This window comes from Bos taurus, chromosome 9 (genome assembly GCF_002263795.3).
Source record: "Bos taurus isolate L1 Dominette 01449 registration number 42190680 breed Hereford chromosome 9, ARS-UCD2.0, whole genome shotgun sequence".
NCBI classification, from domain to species: domain Eukaryota; kingdom Metazoa; phylum Chordata; class Mammalia; order Artiodactyla; family Bovidae; genus Bos; species Bos taurus.
The window spans coordinates 38,345,700-38,367,212 of record NC_037336.1 but is presented as its reverse complement, the minus strand read 5'-3'; the positions used below and the strand labels follow the sequence as shown (position 1 = coordinate 38,367,212).

The window sequence follows — 21,513 nt, the reverse complement described above, 5'->3', positions numbered from 1 at the left end:
TATAGTTATGTAATAGTTGGTTCTGTCTGCATATTCCATGAAATGAAAAATTATACAATTTACAAGAGAACATTTTATCCTATAAGATTTTCTAGATTAAATCTTAAACAGGAGTAAGATTAAGCTGTAAATATATTTATTATTTCCATTGCCCTATCCTGAATATCAATTAAGATTTCTTTTGGAAGGAAAAAATGGAACTTCTTTGACCACTGTTGACAGTTATCTAAATTTTTATACCAAACTGTAAAAAATTTGATTTCCAAGGTAAGAACCAAGAGCAGTACACTTACTTTGAAAAGGAAATAAATTAAAAAAATAACACTAAAGAAAGCACACAAGATTTTTTTTTGGCTTGAAAATAAATTTTCTCAAAATTACTTCCTTAAATGGTAAGTCCATCAGTGAATTTGAAATATATAATAAATTAATGCTGAAGACTAAAACTGGAGATTTATAGTAATTGGAACACTTTCACTAGACTATTAAATTTACTGCAAAGTTTCAAAGAAAGTATCAAGCTTAGTAATATTCTGTTTGCTATATAAATAGTGACAATCAAAACTGATAACAAGGAACAGTTTTAAAATGTGAACATTTATTATTACAAAATCAACTGGTTTGATTAAAAAAACATTTTATAATAACTTAATACAAATACAATTGTAAACTGTGATTCTTTTGAGTGCAAACAAGTGGTTACCCAAAGAAGAAATAAAACCTCCTTAAATTGTAATAAAATCTATTCCTGAAGTTAGTGGCTGTTACAAAAGAAATATTTATATTATGTTCTACTCCTGTATTTACTTTTAAAGAGTCAGAATTTAAACAGACTATGAAAACAAATTATAAATATAAAAATATCTATACAAGATTTTTTTTATTACAGACATGATTATCTCTGTATAAATGACTAAATATGAGACTATAAATAAAGTAAAATGTTGCGCTCTGTTCTCTTAATTTTAGAAAACAAGACTGTTTTGGAAGACAAATGTTTGACGTTAGGGCACTAGTACTTGGCTGATTTCACACAATGGTATCATCAACAAATTGTAATTAAATGGAAACCATTCTAAAGACAGTCTTCCCAATATGAAAAACACATTAGGCTTTCTGAATCACAAAAATTCTGAAACAGAAAGGTAAAGGGGTAAAAAATGTGCAATTAAAAAAAAAAGTTTTTATCTTTGGGGTTTCTTTTTCACATAGCTACGTTTAGTCTAGGTAAATCTTCCACAGGCATGCTTTTTGTGGCATCCAGTTGGTTATATTCCTGTATAAGTGCTGATAAAGATGACACGGCTTCTGTGAAACAGCTTTCCTCCATCCCTTCAATTTGTAGATAGTGATGAAGATGAGCCTATAAATAAAAAAACCAACGCTGACCAGTTTTAGGAATTTAATACAGACAACTATCCTATAATGTAAATATTCTTATTAAAATGATAGTTCACTCAGCTTTACAAGGGAAATGAGAACCCAAATCCTACAAACCCATGAGATTTCTCATTTAGAGTGAGTAAGCCTCTCCTCTTCAGTTAAAATCAATACATTGATACAGCAAACAGGATCACGCCTGATTTATATTAGTTCTGTATTGCACGCCTGTAATTCTTGAGAATACCCCTTGCGTGTGCTTAGTTGCTCAGTTGTGTATGACTCTTTGCGACTCCATGGACTGTAAACAGCCAAAATAAACACACAGTTGAAAGGTGTACTGATGGTTACCTTCTTCTTGTAGAGCCTTAAGAATCTCTCTCTCAGTTCTATGAAGGTAGGCTTCACGCACGTGTTGTTTGCTAATGCTAATAATGAATGGGAATGGCCCACGGGAGGTACTGAACACAAGCTGGTCTTCCAGCCTTCTTGATTCCAGGAGACAAACTGTAGAGAAGGTTTTAATCTGAGATGGAAAAACTCAAAGGTAAGAATTAAAGTGCTAAAATGTCTGCCATATTATGGCCGCCCACATTAGTTAAACTAGGATGTTACTAATGGTACCATTCTAAGTGCTTAGATTATAATGTAGGTTATCTAATTTTTAATACTAGCAGTATCAAAGTATAGTCTGACAGTGAACTAAGGGATGTTAAATTGGCTGTAATGGTGATTCAAGAAGCTAGAAACATTCTTTAACATTAGAAATCTGGGGATGAAAAGAAAAAAAGGTATTATAATTTTCCTTGCTTTGAAATTCAATAAAGCAACTTCACTAAAAGACTGTCAATAAATAGTAAAAGAAACTAAGAAGCAGTGTAGTAGTGGTGGTGATAATAAACACAACAATAGTTAAATTTCCTGAACACTTACACATTAAATGATGAGAAGATAACATCTCATCATTTAATGTGCATAACATAATTAACAACTTTGGACTATTATTTTTTTCTAAATTTGAGGAAAAATAAGGCTCAGGATGGCTAAGTAGCTTGTCAAGGTCACACTTCAGTTGAAGTTCACAACGCTACTTAACTACATGCTCCACAGCTGCAAACAGCACACATAACACATTATCTTGAGAAGTATCAAATCGAACCTTTCGATGTTTCTGCGAAGATCAGAAATTTGTACATTTCCTCTAACCATGAGGGCACAGGCGAGGTAGAGACTATGTCTGGGGTCAGCTCGAATTAGCTGGTGATCTCTACTAAAGGCATCTGAAAACATCTGATCCAGCCTAGAACAATGGAAGAGTCACTGTTTATACAAATATTATATCATTCTTCTATCTGTAACTATAAGATGAAAAGACAGTCATCTGTAGGTAAATAAACCACACACAATTATATTCTGAATCTCAGCTATCATTTTCTCAAAGCAATCTGGGTAAATATGAGGAGAGGAAATCAAGCAATTGTGAGGGGGGTGATAAAGCTTCTGCAATATACTGGTGATTTCAGATAGCTACAAAATGTTGACTAAATCATCAGTTAACTCTGTAGTACTAATGTCTAAAACTTACATCACTATTACTTAGTTCAATATGCTTATCTACTTCATAATATCAGAACTATCAAAACTAATTAAAAACCTATTAAGACTACTGTCTATAAAATATAGCACAAATTAGGAATAATTAAGAGGAAACTATCAAAGGACCATACTAAGTTCTCTAAAAGAGACACAACTTTCTACTATTATTCCTGAAAACGGATACTTTTAAGTGAATGAAGTCTTTTAACTTCTTTTATTCTTTAAAGAGAGGAAGATAAAAGTGACTGATGAAGTTTATATAATAATACAGGCTCCCAGGCCTTTAATATGGCCCCAGTCTGATTCTTAAATCCTACTTAACTCAATACAAGTATGATTAAGTTCTTTTGATAACTCTAGCCAGAACTCTGTGTGTTGAATCTGCAGACTGTCTAGGAAGAGCCACAGAAATTGCACTATGCTGCCATTTCATTCAGTAGATATTTACTAAATGCCAAACACCATTCTAGGTGCAACAGACCCAGCAGTGAACAACAACAATTCCCTACTCTACTGGAGGCTATATTCTATTCTCATTCTTCTCTAGTAAGAAGGATAGAGGACTCTCTCAGTGGATGGTGAGCTTTGGAGGACTTATGATTCCTCTACTGTGTTCAAAATTTTGGTATGTGCTTTTGGACATTTAATCCAGAAAAGGTTAAGAACCACTATACAATAAGCAGGCAAACTCATTCTTGATTTACTATTTGTCAAAAAACTTAACAATTAGCAAGGAGCTATTTATAGTTCTTGGCGTATTTATATTTACACTAGAAATAAGGAATCTAAAGGAGCATATACACATTCCAATATGTGTTTTTCTATTTTCATTGATAAAAACGGACTAGATGACATTTATTAATACAAAGCACAACCAAAAATCATTCTTAGTTATTGGAGACTACTAATACATTAAAGTTTTAAAACTATGCCTTTTAACAGTATAATTTTAAAACAATTTATCATTTGCTTAAGGATAAATATGTTTGTATGTAGATATGGTGGCCTTTGAAATACCTCTAGTATAGCAGAGGCAAAAAGGAGACGAACACAAAGCTAGAAAGAGCATTGTGATTAGTTTCTTAAGAGTCTAACATTTTTAAAGTTCTCTACAGATTTTCCTAACATGTTTTAATTAAAAACAAACCTTTAACAAGTTATAATTATATAAACAAACATTTTAAATGTTGACATGGTATTTTTATCAAAATATACCAAGGAGGATTATGCTGAAATTAATTAGAAATTACATGTCTTTAGCTTTTAAGGATTAACTTTAAATGTCTGGATAATCATAACTGTACAATAAAGAGTTTGCACCACTTTACCTTCTGTATGTCCACAGTGAAGGTGTATCTTTCACCAACATACTCATTTTTAATATGCTGGGCTGATAATAAAAGCAAACGTTTATGGTTGACTCCCATGTTCAATAAACTGTGCAAGTTGCTTAAGCTCATTAGCATCTCACACAGAAAAAGAGACTGTGCCTACTAGTTGGCATAGTTGGCTATTTGCTCAAATAAAATTTAATCAATATCACTGTGACATTCCACAATATAGAATTAGCTTGACAAAATTTAAATTTAAACTCTTAAAAAAAGATCTGTAATCTAGTTTTCACTTTATCACTTACATACTTCCCTCTAAAAGAGTTTATTTTATTTTTTGGGCTGTACAGTGAAGCATGAGGGATCTTAGTTCTCCCAATAGGGATGGAACCCAGGCTGCCTGCAGTGGAAGCTTGGAGCCCTAACCACTGGACTGCCAGGGAATTCCGATTTTCCTCTAACAGAGTCTGACAAGACCTTTTTCCTCAGTCAACTGTGAATGTCAGTGTGACCTTATCAAGTTCATCATCACTGTATATACTATGTATTATTCAACTACATTTTTTGTTAAGTAAATTGATATAACTTTTATACTTAAATTACAAAACAAGGTATTCTGGAAATGATATATAACAACTGTAACAGAGAAAATCAGGAAAGGAGTATGTCAAGGCTGTATATTGTCACCCTGCTTATTTAATTTATATGCAGACTACATCATGAGAAATGCTGGACTGGATGAAGCATGAGCTAGAATCAAGATTGCTGGGAGAAATATCAATAATCTCAGATGTGCAGGTAACACCACCCTTATAGAAGAAAGCAGAGAGGAAATAAAGAGCCTCTTGATGAAAGTCAAAGAGGAGAGTGAAAAAGTTGGCTTAAAACTCAACATTCAGAAAACTAAAATCATGGCATCTGGTCCCATCACTTCATGGCAAATAGATGGGGAGACAATGCAAACAGTGAGAGACTTTAGACAGCATATTAAAAAACAGAGACATTACTTTGCCAACAAAGGTCCAAACATTCAAAGCTATGGTTTTTCCAGTAGTCATGTATGGATGTGAGAATTGGACTATAAAGAAAGCTGAGTGTTGAAGAATTGATGCTTTTGAACTGTGGTGTTGGAGAAGACTCTTGATAGTCCCTTGGACTGCAAGGAGATCCAACCAGTCCATTCTAAAGGAAATCAGTCCTGAATATAGACTGGAAGGACTGATGCTGAAGCTGAAACTCCAATCCTTTGGCCACCTGATGCAAAGAACTGACTCTTTTGAAAAGACCCTGATGCTGGCAAAGATTGAAGGCAGGAGGAGAAGGGGATGACAGAGGATGAGATGGTTGGATGGCATCACTGACTCAATGGACATGAGTTTGAGTCAACTCTGGAAGTTGGTGATGAACAGGGAGGCCTGGCGTGCTGAAGTCCATGGGATCGCACAGAGTCGGACACAACTGAGCGACTAAACTCAACTGAATAGAGCAATATCTGTAGGCCTTCTACAGTGCTAGACTGTGGTAAGAGCTTTAAAAGATACTCATATTTAATACACCCAAAACGCATATGAGGTAGGTACTTTGACTCTCATTTTTAAAGATGAGAAAACTAAAAGTTCGTCTCCTGCCCAAGGTCCTGTAATGAGTGACAGAGTTAGCATTCATGCTTAAGTATGTCAGACTTCAAAGCTGTTAAATCTTTTTCAATAAAAATCATATCTTTAAAATTCAGTTATTAGATTTAATTTCAAACAACTTAATATTCAGATTTTTAAAAAGACTATTTAAAAAATTTTTATTTTAAACTGACTTCTGAAGCAGCATTCACTGAATAGAAAAAGGCTGTCATCAACTATTTTATATACTTCTCACAAAGAAGATGATATGTAGAAACAGCTAGAGTTATTATATACTTATCTCTTAAAAATGTGTTTATTTTTAAAGTAATCTGAATCCTCAAGTAATTGAAATACAGTTACTACATCTTACCTTCGAGGAGGAATGTTAACATCTGCCAGTGTATACAGAGGTGTTAGGCTTGAAACAAGATAATGCAGTTGAGGAAAAGGAACTAAATTCATGCTGATTTCATTCAGGTCCATATTAAGGGATCCTTCAAACCTGGAAGAGCTAAAAAATTAACATTAAAACATGAAAAATATTAATGTAGCTTGATTTAGTCAGCAGGCACTTTCTTACTTTCTTACACTGTACTTTAGTAGAGAATAAATGCTTTTTCTGTATTACTGAAATTTAGTATCATGAACATAATGTATAAAGATAATTAAAATATAACACAACATCTACAGCAATTCTTATTTCTGGATTATCTAAAGTATAACCAGACACATGACCACAGTTGTTAATTATATACATAAATTTTTACTTAAAACAGATTTCAGATTGAATCAAATACATATAGTTCAATAGTTAATTCTATAAATCTTACTATTAATAAATTCCCCCAGGGTTTGCTTATATGTGCTATAATTTGGAATAATGCCAAAGTAGTCTTTTAGATCAAAGTCAAACAAATATTTTGGACCAGCTAATAAAGTTATATATCAGCTGGTTTAAAAGGTTAATTTACAGAAAGGAAAAGAAAAAAGTTTGCTTTTGTCTAACCAAAGTGTTTCTCAAGTATATCTCCCACAAAACCTATTATCATTTAACACCTATTACTATTTCATGGAATGTACTTGGGGAAAATGCTGCTCTGGAGTCAGTGAAAATAAAATTCTGATCTATCATTCAAAGATCTGAAAATACTAGACAAACTAAAATTTTTTAAATAAAATTTTTAAAGAAGTTTCTATAACTTAGACTAACTGAAAAATGCTACTGTAAAACATCATCAAAAGCACAGTGAAGTTTTAAACTGCCCTTCAGTACACTGTGAATAGAATTACCTTGTTAAATTGAGCAGCAAATTTGCCACAATGTTGTTCATTGCATCGAAAGGTTTCTCCTGCCGATTTTTAAAAACTCCAGTACTTGAAGTAACCAGACTCTTTGGCTTTATAGCTGCACCCAACTTTCCAGAATTCACCATGAGGTCAATTTTGCTAATGATGTCAAATAAAGACTTTTAAGGGAAAAATATTGGGAAAGAAGCTAATTAAGAAGGGAAGACACAGATGACAATTCTTCCAGGAAGACAAAAAAAATCAATTTAAACTTATTTTTTCTCTTAGATGGAAAGGCTGAAAAGTGGAGATTGTTTCACATAAACACACAAGCATGACACAGCCTGAATGTATACACAATATGTCCGTAAATTACAATGCCATTTCTTACTTGGTTGTCAATGGGCAAAACACAGTCTGCATGCTCATTAAGTTCCTTCATTGCCAAGATGCTATTGTAAGGTGAGGTTATGACATCATCCTCACCAGAAGGATAAATTGAAGTCACGAATCTGTATACTTCTGGGAATTCATCCTCGAGCACCTTTAAAAGAAATGTGCCAAGTCCAGATCCTGTTCCTGAGGATTAAGATTTCAAAAAGAAAACAGCATAAATGGTTCAGAATGTAATTGTAAAGAACCTGAATTTCTGTGGGGTATTTTTGGTAAAAATATTTATTAAATACAATTTTCAACTCATACCTGTGATTATATATATATATTATCTAATTAATTTCAGATAAAGAAATGAAGACAATATAGGTAGTGAGACTCAAAGTCATGAATTCAATCTCAGGGTCTGGCTATGATGATAAGAGACCTTTCTACACTTCACACTTTTTTACATTTAAATTATATCTATACGGAGAAGGCAATGGCACCCCACTCCAGTACTCTTGCCTGGAAAATCCCATGGACAGAGGAGCCTGCTAGGCTGCAGTCCATGGGGTCGAGAAGAGTTGGACACGACTGAGCGACTTCCCTTTCCCTTTTCACTTTCATGCACTGGAGAAGGAAATGGCAACCCACTCCAGTGTTCTTGCCTGGAGAATCCCAGGGACGGGGGAGCCTGGTGGGCTGCCGTCTATGGGGTCGCACAGAGTCAGACACGACTGAAGTGACTTAGCAGCATACGATGCCAAGAGAACTGATCGAAGAGTAAAAAATTCACCTGAGACAGTGTTCAGTCTACACTTGATGTTAAGCAACTTAAAAAAACCAAACTATCTTGACATCTTTAGTGTAGCACCTACGTAATCTTAATGATGAATGGTATCATGACATGAAGCAACTTAAAACACGGAGTTAAAACGGTTTAAAGCTAAGCATGACCAACTATAATTTACATAATTTTAAAACAGGAAACTTTTTTACTATCTGTCTAAAAGCAGAAACTCTAAGAATTCCATTCAGGTAACTTTCTGACACACAGAGTTCTATTTACACAAATTCAGATATTTTTAAGAACTTAAAACTTAAAGAGAGAGAACTGTAATCCTTTATCCTGGTGGTTTTCAAAGTATGGCTTGTGAACCGTTAGTGGGTTATAAACCTAATTTATAAGACCACGACTAGTATTCTCTTTTCTTAAATGAAACAAAAGAAATATTAGTAAGTCACATATAGTGTGGGTAAATAATCTGTTTTAGTTTGTACATGTTTGTGTGTGTGTGCTGGGCTGTGATATAAAATGTACTTCTTGCTATTCTGATGAAAGAAAAGTTTAAAAGCCAATGCTCTAACCCCATGTGAATAAATATTAAAAAGTTATGATGTTAAAAATATTAGATGAAAGTGATGGAGATTTTTTGGGTTAAAAAGAGATTTTTTTGGGTTAATCCTTAATAAGGACTTTCTAAGCATTATAAAAACCAAAGCCATTACAGAGAAAGACAGTTTTGATTCCATTAAAAATAAAATTCCTCTTTCCATATATATGGAAAAAAAAGGCAAACCAAGAAAAAAATCTTCAAAACATATGATGGAGGACTAAATTTCTTTAATAAAGAGAGTTACAAATCAACAGTAAAAAACATGAATAATGCAATGGAAAAATGAGCGAAGGATAGAAATTATAATAATTATTACAATAAAATAAACCAAATAATAAACTAAATTGCAAATAGATATAAAGATACTCAATATTTCATCTAATTAAAAATGCAAATTAACACAATATAATTTTGAATATATTAATGTCTTATAATATGCAGTGTTGGTGACAGTGTGGGGAAATAAGCTCTTATAAATTGCTGCTAATAATACAGATTGGTGCAGTATTGTGGCAAGATACTTTAGTAGTATCAATCAAAACTTAAAATGTACCAACAAACCTTGGTTCCACTTTCCTATCTTGGAATATTGTTTACAGCTATTGTGGCACAAACGAACAAAGATGCAGATACCAAATGTTCGCTGGGGAACTTTATGTCGTAACTAAAAACCATGGTCAATTTGACATCCATTAATGAGGAACTGGCTTCAAAAATTATATATTTACACAATCGGACAGGGCTGATATTGAAAAATGTTCAGAAACAATTTAAGGTGAAAATATGGTAGAGTAATACGTATTGCATGATCTTGTTTATGTAAAAACACACAAAATGTGCACAGAAAATATCTGGAAGGAGAGACACTGGCAAACTTGACTATCTGTGAGGAGTGAGATTAGGGATTAGATGTGGGAAAAGACTTCATTTTTAATCTTCAATATTGTTTCAAGTATATTTGCCATTTTCAGTGAACTATGAATAAAGTACAATCTACTGAGATTCTGAGTAATAAAGGGATATAAAAAGGTACCATAAAGAACTATAAATCAAACTGATATTTTTTGGAAAACTTACTCAAAATCTGCAGGTTAATTATGTCAGTAGAAAGAAAACTAGTTTCTTAATTTAATTATTATAATGGCCTTCTAAAGGCATGGTTACACTGCAATTTTAATTTTCAAATACTATCATACTGAATAATAATGAAAGTCAATTGTACATAACCTGCTGAATATAAAAATCTTAATCTCAGCTTGGAGGAAAAAAGTGTGGCAAATTTTCTTTTAAAATAGGCTAATTCTCTTTTGAAATTAACAAATTATGATCAGTTTCTACTTCATGGAACAGAGGAGCAAAATACTTCACTTGCAAGGTACAGGCTTCCCTGAGAAAGAAAGCAATGCAGATCATTTATTCTAGGTTAAGGTGGTTAATTACCATGTAAGGAATGATTTAAAGGAGCTAAGAGGATTTATTTTACTTATTTCTCTTATTGAACACAAGAAAGGGCTGAAGGTGGTTAAAGAAAGGGTACTGATATTCTTCTGCAAGCACATCTATGAATATGCATAAATAATTAGCTCTAGTTAGGATGCAGACTCACATAAGGAAACTCTTAGGAGAAAGGCAGCATTCTCAAAAAGCTCATACTGAAATCTACTTTCCACTAAAGATAGAAGAAAAGCTTTTTCAGATTCAGTTCTATTGGCTCTTTAAATGCTTTTAAGTTTGTAAAAAATGGTCAGAGTGACACAATTTGACAAAAATTTAAGATAAAAAGCTGTTATGTACATGCACTCATAAACATACTCTTAATTCTTAATGGTTCTATCTTTTTAAAGTAAAGGCCTGAAATGTTGGCAAAATGAATACCCACTTGCATTTTCACACTGTAATAGACAAATGATTGAATAATTTTACCTCCTCCCATGGAATGTATTATAAAAAAACACTGCAAACAATCACAGTGCTCTGCTGACTTTCTGAGCTTCTCTAAAATCTTTTCCTGATAAAGACTGCCAAAGACTTTGTGACCCACAGCCCTAGAAAAAAGAATACAGATTAAAAAAAAAAATCTTGCATTTATTATTTCAAGATTTTATTATTTCTGACTTAAAAGACTATAAACTTGAAAAGGTATTTTTACCATTTTAAGTAAATTCTATTCCTGTTTAATATCAATAAATCATATTATATAATCTCAAAGATATTTGGTAGAAAATTGAGCAAATAAACACACACACACACACATATATATATTTAAAACTATAATCCAAAAATAACCTGGTAAGATAGTTCACTATCAATGGATATTAAACTACAGTTTTTAAAATTTATCTTAAGGTATAAATACAACAAAATGAGTTTTAGTTACATAGATTTTTTTCCTCATCTTCACTTAATCTCTGACTATGGTGTATGTTATGTATTAAAAAGCAGATTGTGGTCAACTAGAAAGACATGAAAAATAAAAAATTCTAAATGGACCTTAGGCTTAAAATATGAGAAAAACATCGGTCACATCATGTTAGTACTAGATGAAATGCCACACACTTCATCTGGTACTAATATTCATGACGCTCTGCAAGCCTTTTTGGTTGCCCAGATTTGCAAGTATTATTATGGTGAACTGAAATATAAGAATGACTTCCACACAACATGTGGTCAGGTGTAACTCAAAAGTTACAGAATAAGTTATACATGCTGGTTTGCATCTCGGTATTTGTATGATCATTTTCTATTAAATCTGATTGACAGGAAAACTTTAATAGTGTCTTTACTATTACCTATAGTAATAGGTAAGATAACAGTTTATACTTGCAGTTTTTGTCACTACCTAGCATTTATGAAGAATCAAATTACAAGGAGAAATTTTAGTAAATGAATTTTTCATGATTCATCTTTTTCTTTAAAAAAAAAAAGAGAGAGAGAGAGAAACAACTAGGATGCAGATAGCCTCCAAGCATTGTGAAACACCATCATCTATGAAGGAAAAGATGATGGGCTGAAAGGCCTAGTGTGAGGCATGGCAAATTACATCTTGCTTTCATGTCAGTAGGACCTAACAGAATGAAACAAAGATTCCTCATGTTTTTCAGATGACATTTGATTTTTACATTCGGCAAAATCTCACCAATTATTCCCCGAGCCAGAAATATCAGTGATGAGCTGCTTACTATCAAATACATCTCTCAATGGTCCCTGAAGAATTTCATTTACTACCCCTTCCTCCATGTCAATCAAAACAGCCTGAGAAAGAGAAATAAAATGTAATCAGCATATTTTTCTTTAGTCACTCTATAAATAAAAATCACTTTTGAGCTTATAGTTGCATTTTTCTTTTTATAATTTAAACCCAATCAAATCTTTGAGGCTTTTATATAGAATTTGTTACAAAAATTAAAAAATTAATTTCACTCTGCTCCAAAAGTGGAATACAATGAAAAGATGGATTCTGAACCTTTATCCAAAGAATAAGAAGGAAAAAAGGGAACTGAATGATTCTCTCTGGTTTTCTAACAATTCTTTTATGCATATGCCTAGTGTTAGCTGCTTAGTCATGCTCGACTCTTTGTGACCCCATGGACTGTAGCCCATCAGGCTCCTCTTCCATAAAATTTTCCAGGCCAGAATACTGGAGTGGGTTGCCATTTCCTTCTCCAGGGGAAAGTACGGATAGCTATAGTAAAAGTCACTCAGCCATGTCTGATTTATATGCCTATGTGACTATAAATTTCTTGAGAACAAGGTCTCAGAAGTCTAGACGGTAACCTTAACCAGAAAAAATTCTCAATGAATGTAGGGTGCATTAATGTATTTGCTCACTAGGTACAACCATGCTATTCTTTATGAAATCACAGCTGAAAACTGTCCAGTTCAAATCAGTAAACTACTTATATGTGCAAAGCCAAGGTACTGGACAGATGTCAAAGATGACGACGGTGTCCCTCCCCACCAGTAAACTCACAATAAAAATTCACAAACTCATAAATGCCACAAGCTTTACTGGCATGGGAGACAACATCTATTACTAAAAAGAAGATGAGAACCTCCTGAAGTCAATTTTGAGAGAATCACCATTTTCATAGTCACTTAGCACTAAACCCTGACAGTTTATAACTCTTTCGATCTTTCCTTTGTCATATCAGACCACTGTTTCTCCCTTGGAAGTTAATGGCAATTGGAAGGAATTATTCTCCTCACTTAGCCAGCCTAGGTCTGGAGTCACAGCTTCTAAGATTTGATGTTTATTATTTTATTCCAGAGCTGCCTGGTGATAGCTATCAGGCCTTTCAGCCTTCCCTACTTGTAATACAGGATTCACCAAATTCTGAGTGTTTGCCTGTTAACCTAAGATATTGGACACAGGGGAGGAACCCAACTACCAAGTTATCGTTTAAAGTTTAGACTCTTCAGTGATAGTAACCATATGATACCAAGACTACTAAGGAGAAATGCAAGAAAACTTTCTAGGAAAAAAGTCAAAGGCTACAGAAACATGCTGATTTACCCTTTCCCAACAGTGTTTCCTCCATTTCCCACCTTGCTCACTGGTATGGTGGTGAGAAAGAGCTCAAACTGGGAGTGGACTAGGAAAAGTCAACATTTCTTTATCGCTGAGTAAGATCTGGTAGGGACTAACATACTCCCTAAGGCATGAACTATACCAAAGGTTAATCAATTATTCTAATTAGGTTAATCAATTATCCTAATAAGCACATGGTCTCCTAAAACACAAGGAGATGGTACCCAGGTACCACAACACTACTGTTCTCTATTCTTTCAGCCACTCCTCCAGGTCTGATTCTTATCATCTTAATTATTTCCATAGCATCTAAACTACCTTTATTTTTGTCATAATCAAATATTACTGATCAACAGTTGGAAAAAGCAGTTTGTTGCAGAGACACAATCACAGAACAGAAGTGTTGTTAGAATTAGCTTGAGACTAAACACAAGCTACTGACTAGAAGTGTTTTTGTTCAGGAGTTTTTACATGGTTATGATATGTATTCACTACAATATGGCTGAATGCATGCTTTGTATTGGGAGCAATAACTATGATGAAAAGAAATTTTTCACCATATTCAAATGAAAATTAACCTCCATGAGAATGTATTTTGGAAAAGGGAATGGCAAACCACTTCAGTATTCTTGTCTTGAGAACCCCATGAAGAGTATGAAAAGGCAAAAAGATACAACACTGAAAGATGAACTCTCCAGGTCAGTAGGTGCCCAACAGACTACTGGTGAAGAGTGGAGGAACAGCCGTAGAGAGAATGAAGAGGCTGAGCCAAAGCGAAAACAACGCCCAGTAGTGGCTGCGTCTGGTGATGGAAGTCACGTAGGGGGCTGGAAAGCAAAAGCAGGAAGTCAAGAGATATACTTGGAGTAACAGGCAAGTTTGGCCTTGGAGTACAAAATGAAGCAGGGCAAAGGCTAACAGTTTTGCCAAGAGAACACAGTCATAGTAAACACCCTCTACCAAAATGTAAGAGATGACTCTACACATGGACATCACCCGATGGTCAATACCAAAAGCAGATTGATTATATTCTTTGCAGCCAAAGATGGAGAAGCTCTATACAGTCAGTAAAATCAAGACTGGGAGCTGACTGTGGCCAGATCATGAACTCCTTATTGCAAACTTCAGACTTAACCTGAAAAGTAGGGAAAATCACTAGACCATTCAGGTATGACCTAAATAAAATCCCTTACAATTATACAGTGGAAGTGACAAATAGATTCAAGGGATTAGATCTGACAGACAGACTGCCTGAAGAACTATGGATGGAGGTTTGTAACACTGCACAGGAGGTGGTGATCAAAATCATCCCCAAGAAAAAGAAATGCAAAAATGCAAAATGGTTGTCTGGGGAGGCCTTACAAATAGCTGAGAAAAGAAGTGAAAGGCAAGGGAGAAAATGAAAGATATATCCATTTGAATGCAATGTTCAAAAGAATAGCAAGGAGAGATAAGAAAGCCTTCCTCAGTAATCAATGCAAAGAAATAGAGGAAAACAATAGAATGGGAAAGACTAGAGAGCTCTTCAAGAAAATTAGACATACCAAGGGAACATTTCATGCAAAGATGCACACAATAAAGGACAGAAATGGTATGGACCTAACAGAAGCAGAAGATATTTAGAAGAGGTGGCAAGAATACACAAAAGAATTGTACAAAAAAGATCCTAATAACCCAGATAACCACAACGGTGTGATCACTCACCTAGGGCCAGAGCCAGACATCCTGGAATGTGAAGTCAAGTGGGCCCTAGGAAACATCACTACCAACAAAGCTAGTGGAGGTGATGGAATTCCAGTTGAGCTATTTCAAATCCTGAAAGATGATGCTGTGAAAGTGCTGCACTCAATATGCCAGCAAATTTGGAAAACTCAGCAGTGGCCACAGGACTGGAAAAGGTCAGTTTTCATTCCAATCCCAAAGAAAGGCAATGCCAAAGAATGTTCAAGTTACTGAACAACTGCACTCATCTCACATGCTAGCAAAGTAATGTTCAAAATTCTCCAAGCCAGGCTTCAACAGTACATGAACCGTGAACTTTCAGATGTTCAAGCTGGATTCAGAAAAGGCAGAGGAACCAGAGATCAAATTGCCAACATTTGCTGGATCATCGAAAAAGCAAGAGAATTCCAGAAAAACATTTATTTCTGCTTCACTGACTATGCTAAAGCCTTTGACTGTATGGATCACAATAAACTGGAAAATTCTTCAAGAGATGGGAATACCAGACCACCTGACCTGCCTCCTGAAAAACCTGTATGCAGGTCAAGAGGCAACAGTTAGAACTGGACATGGAACAATGGAGTGGTTCCAAATCATGAAAGGGGTATGTTAAGGGTGTATATTGTCACCCTGCTTATTTAATTTATATGCAGAGTACATCCTGCAAAATGCCAGGCTGGATGAAGCACAAGCTGGAATCAAGACTGCCGGGAGAAATATCAGTAACCTCAGATACGCAGATGACACCACCCTATGACAGAAAGCAAAGAGGAACTGAAGAACCTGTTGATGAAGTTGAAAGAGCAGAGTTAAAAAGCTAGCTTAAAACTCATCATTCAAAAAATGAAGATCATGGCATCAGGTCCCATCACTTCATGGCAAATAGATGGGGAAACAATGGAAACAGTGACAGGCTTTATTTTCTTGGGCTCAAAAATCACTGCAGATGGTGAATGCAGCCATGAAATTAAGACACTTGCTCCCTTGGAAGAAAAACTATGACAAACCTAGAGAGCATATTAAAAAGCAGAGACATTACTTTGCCAACAAAAGTCCATCTAGTCAAAGCTGTGGTTTTTCCAGTAGTCATGTATGGATATGAGAGTTGGACCATAAAGAAAGCTGATTGCTGAAGAATTGATGGTTTTGAACTGTGGTGTTGGAGAATACTCTTGAAAGCCCCTTGGACTGCAAGCTCAAACCAGTCAATTGTAAAGGAAATCAGTCCTGAATATTCACTGAAGGACTGATGCTGAAGCTGAAGCTCCAATACTTTAGCCATCTGATGCGAAGAAGTGACTCACTGGAAAAGATCCTGCTACTGGGAAAGACTGAAGGCAGGAGAAGGGAATGACAGAGGATGAGATGGTTGGATGGCATCACCAACTTGATGGACCTGAGTTTGAGCAAGCTCCAGGAGTCAGTGATGGACAGGGAAGCCTGGTGTGCTGCAGTCCAAGGGGTCGCAAAGAGTCAGACATGACTGAGCAACTGGACTGAGAACGTATTTTAGGCTTAGAGTTAAGATGGCTTTTATTATTTATCTAGACATATATTTCCCCTAAAACATTTAGACAAAAAATGCTAAATATGCAGCATTTTTAAGCACAAAATTTTTCCCCTGAAGTTTCATGGAGATATAAATGTCTGCTTAATCATATTTATATTAAATGTGGCTTAGCAAATAGTTTTTTAAAAGTTAAGAAGTTAAAGTAAAATTTTATTCTAATGATAGTTACAGAAGTACAGTTATTTTAAAAACACATGCAATATAAGAATCCAAGTGTATACAACTTACACGTGCTTTTAAAGAACAAATTTTCCCTTTGGAAATAGTGCCACCATCACCAACCACTCTGAAAGGTAAAACATGAGAGAAAGTCATAAGATAGCCCATGGGTAATGATGCTATTAGATAATAAGGTTAACTTCCATTTGTAGAGTAAAGCTACTTATAAGCCAAGAGAGGCAGACACAAAAGGCAACCAAGGGGCCATTCTTAACCTCCATCCCCCTTACCCATCTCCCATCAGGCTGAAAAAGTGAGGTACTTATTTCCCTGCCTTTGTTTGCAGTTTGGGCTGGCCATTAAATCTAGTTCTGGGTAGTGAGATAAAAAGGAGTTATTCTGGGAAGCTTTCTGATAAAAATGACCAGATGCAGCTGGTCCTTTTTCCTATCTTGAATATGAACATGGATGGGATTCCTGGCAGTGGAGGCTGTCATTTTATAGTTACAAGTAAAAAAACATGAGGTCAAAAAACCAACACATGAAACAATATGACAGTATCTTGGTCTTTAGGGCACTTCTCCAGACAGAGACCATCTGATTTCCAGTTTTCTTTGAATGTGACATAACTGGATACATCTACTGTTTAAGCACCATTAGTGAGGCTTCCTGTTGTAGCCAAACACACATCAACTAACTACCAGTTATATACTGTTGAGTATCTAAGGCTGTTTCTACAATTTCATGTTGAAGATAAGTTACCAAAGTAACTAAATCTGTGACCACAAATAGTGTACAGGTCAATATAGTATAGTTTACAAGACAGAATATACGAAGGAAAGCTGCGTTGAATATGGATGATGCCATGGGTCAGGAGTTGATAAAATATAATCCTCAGGCCAGCTCTGACCAGCTACTGGTGAAAACAAGTTTTACTGGAACAAAGTCACATCGTTTGTTTATGTACTATCTATACCTGCATTCCGGAGAAGGCAATGGCACCCCACTCCAGTGCTCTTGCCTGGAAAATCCCATGGACAGAGGAGCCTGGTAGGCTGCAGTCCATGGGGTCGTGAAGAATTGGACATGACTGAGCGACTTCACTTTCACTTTTCACTTCCATACACTGGAGAAGGAAATGGCAACCCACTCCAGTGTTCTTGCCTGGAGAATCCCAGGGACCGGGGAGCCTGGTGGGCTGCTGTCTATGGGGTCGCACAGAGTCGGACACGACTGAAGCGACTTAGCAGCAGCAGCACCTGCATTCATGCTATCAGAGCAGACTAAATGAGATGTGGCACATGGACTTTATGGTCTGCAAAACCTAAAATATTTACCATCTGGTCCTTTATAGGAAAGGCTTGCCAACTCTTGATATAGGTAAATTCCTATCATGCTATTAAAAAGGTATGATAATTTCCTCAAATAGATAAAGAAGTATATAAAAAGATGTGGTCCTGTTCTTGAAAAAGAATTTTTGTACTACTTTGTGGAATAGATGCTGCATGTATTCATAGCACATGGAAAGAAGAGCAAGATGCCAAGGCTCTCTCTTCAAACTTGATACTAGGGAAATAAGAATGCTCTCAGGTTAAACTACAAAACAAACCAAGGAGATGACAATATAGTTATGTAAAATCACCTTATTAAGAGAGAATGTCTTCCAGGCTGAGTCTCAACTACGTAACAATAAAAGGAATGTTACAGAGGGAATGGGAGTACGAATTTAGTTAGAATACTACCTACACGGAAGCAATGCCAAGGCAAATTTGAATCTCTTAATAGTATTTCAGGGAGAAGATATTACAGTGTACAAATGAGAGGAAACCTAGTCTACATGACAGATGTCTCCATATTAATAAAGATAAATAACACCAGTCATCAAGTTAGGTAATATAGCTAACTTACTTTGGTCTGATTCCATGGTCACTAAGCAACCTTCTATTACTTAGATTTCCTGATACATTTCTTACAGAACAGAATGTGCCTGTGAAAGATAATAAGTATCTAGTCTTGAGTTATAGTTCCTGTTGTCCATGACTACATTGACTTTATGCTTTTTAATCTCTCATTTTAGTTTGGTTTTCTGCCTGTACTGGACAGCACTGGACCCATTCTCAAGGTGTCAATGAAGTTTCTGAGTTTGCAAGCCTGAGGATCAAAATCTGAAATTCACCAAAAAGTGGGGCCTAACTAGCCTTCCCTGGGAGATAACTGCCTCAGATATCCAACCAACTAATTCAAAGTAGAACTGAAATTTTTATTAGATTAAAACTCATATAAACCATTTATTTTTCAGTTCAAGCCCAGCAGGTTTAGTTTTATTAAGCATTTTGAGAATGCATGAACTTCATGACTTAACATTAAAAGCTTAGAAAAAATACCCTGAACATCATATTACTCTTTCAGGTAAAAGAGTACTTAAGTATTTGTGGTTGTTGTTTAGTCGCTAAGTCGTGTCCAACTCTTTTGCAATCCCATGGACTGTAGCCCACCAGGCTCCTCTGTCCATGGGATTTCCCAGATAAGAATACTGGAGTGGGTTGCCATTTCCAGGGAATCTTCCTGACTCAGGAAAACAACCAGCGTCTCCTGCATTGAGTTCTTTACCACTGAGCCACCTGGGAAGCTCTATATTTACATATACTCTTTATTAAATTAACAAAACTAATCTGACAACATCTGCTTTGTTTCTTTTGAGCACATTCTATTTGTGGAGCAAATACTCCTGACCACAAGTAATATCACAGGAATGTAAACAGTACAGTTTTCTTTCAAAAGTCAGCAATTATTGAATGCATTAACAAGATAGTCTCAGGAAAATTTTCAGCATTCCTTTTAGTGAAACTTTATTTCAAGGTCAAGTAAAAGAACGCACATTAAAGGTTCTTTTTATTTCTGGATATAAAGGAAACGTAGTCCTGCTCTGCTGAATGATATGAGAATATTAATGACAAGAGAATATGCTTTCAATAATGAGAAAAACAAACAAAAAGATGGACAACTTCTTTACAGCTATCAACTGTTATTGTCCTTTGAAAAACTGTATCCCAAACTGCTGACATAAAAATAATCATTATGCTATGTGATAAACTTTAACCCCATCTTACCTGGTATCCACATTTCTAAAGAAGCTGCTTATTGCCTCATCATAAATCCCTTTCTAAAAAGAAAAAATATATGTATTGGAGTTTGATTACATTTAGCCTCTTTTACAAATTAAGTCCTTTTAATTTAAGGATTATTAATTTAATTATCCCACAATACTTTAAAGGCTGGCATACAGCTACAATTAAAAAAAGCAAATAATCATAAAATGCTTAGATTCATTCTTCCAATCTAGAGGAAATACCGTGAGATGTTTGGATTAAATTCAGCTGACGGTATTGAAGAATGATGTCTTCACAGAATTGTAGAACAGGTGCATCAAATGAAAGCTTTCCTTAGCGTCTTGGCAATCATTTAAAAAGCTAACTGGTTAAATTAAGGATTACAATACCACACATGTTACCTATTAATGCAGAGTGGCCTGCTGCAGTCCACGGGGTCACAAAGTCGGACATGACTTAGCGACTGAACGACTACTTTCACATATGCTGTATCATTGCTCCTCCCAAGAACCCTGACAAAGATGCAACTCTGAGCATTAAGACTAAGGTCTCTGGCCAGTGTTCCTTAAGACTGTTGTGTGTCTAACGCCAACTTAAATTTGTCCTTAACGTTTGTCCATAAGTTTGAGTCACTTTGCTGTGCAGAAGAAATAACCACAACATTGTAAATCAACCATGTTGTTGTTGTTTCAGTTGCTAAGTCGTGTCCCACTCTTTTGCGACCTCATGGACTGTCACCCGCCAGGCTCCCCTGTCCACGGGATTCCTAAGGGTCTCTTACATCTGCATTGGCAGGTGGGTTCTTTACCACTAGCGCCACCTGGGAACCACCAACAATACTGGAGTGTGTTGCCGTTTCCTACTCCTGGTAATCTTCCTGACCCAGGGATCAAACCCCCGTCTCCTGCACTGGCAGGCGGATTCTTTACCGCTGAGCCACCAAGGAAGCCCCTAAATCAACTGTACTTCAATAAAATTTAAAAACAAAACCCAGTTTGCCCTCTACCAAGAAGATCTCATATAAAAATATTGGCCAGACAAGAGCTTACAGAGAGTGATTCTTGCTTATTTTTTGGAAGAGCCTCAGTGACAGATCTGGGGTGCGGGTGGGGAGTTACGGTTAGCTGTACCTTGTTGACGGCGGCGTGCTCCCTTAGCGCCAGGTCCCAGAAGCAGCAGCCGATCTGGTTTCCGCACTGGCCCACTGTGCCCAGGAAGGAAAGAGAACAGACATTAGGCGGAAAAAAGGGCCACTCGCCTCGGCGGCGACTGGGTCCCCATCCTCCCAAGGAGGCCTACCCTGTACGACCACCGACTGGGTCATGCTTCGGCACGGCCAGCCCACAGGACCCGAGCCCGCGCCAGCCTCCGTATTCCGCGCCCACCAACGGGCGCTCTCCAAGGGGGCGGGGCGGCCGTAAGTCACTCCGCTGCCGCAA

At 35.9% G+C, this 21,513-nt stretch overlaps 1 protein-coding gene across 8 annotated transcripts; it reads right to left on the bottom strand.

The window, feature by feature from the left end:
• Positions 1–578: 578 nt before the first annotated feature.
• Positions 579–21,470, bottom strand: TUBE1 (tubulin epsilon 1). 8 transcript variants are annotated; one of them, XM_024996526.2, is made up of 12 exons: positions 21,374–21,470; positions 21,205–21,278; positions 20,075–20,127; positions 17,034–17,091; positions 12,122–12,237; positions 10,909–11,030; positions 7,605–7,792; positions 7,217–7,392; positions 6,297–6,437; positions 2,540–2,680; positions 1,732–1,906; positions 579–1,363 (listed from the first exon to the last, which is right to left on the bottom strand). In XM_024996526.2, the coding sequence occupies exons 1-12, from the start codon at positions 21,396–21,398 to the stop codon at positions 1,205–1,207; spliced, it is 1,428 nt and encodes a 475-aa protein (XP_024852294.1). In that variant the 5' UTR covers positions 21,399–21,470; the 3' UTR covers positions 579–1,204. The 8 variants fall into 8 exon arrangements, 7 of the variants coding, with proteins under 7 accessions (XP_024852294.1, XP_024852296.1, XP_024852297.1 ...); XR_003036225.2 differs by having other exon boundaries at positions 1,274–1,363; positions 1,732–1,887; XM_024996528.2 differs by having other exon boundaries at positions 579–1,887.
• Positions 21,471–21,513: the final 43 nt, after the last annotated feature.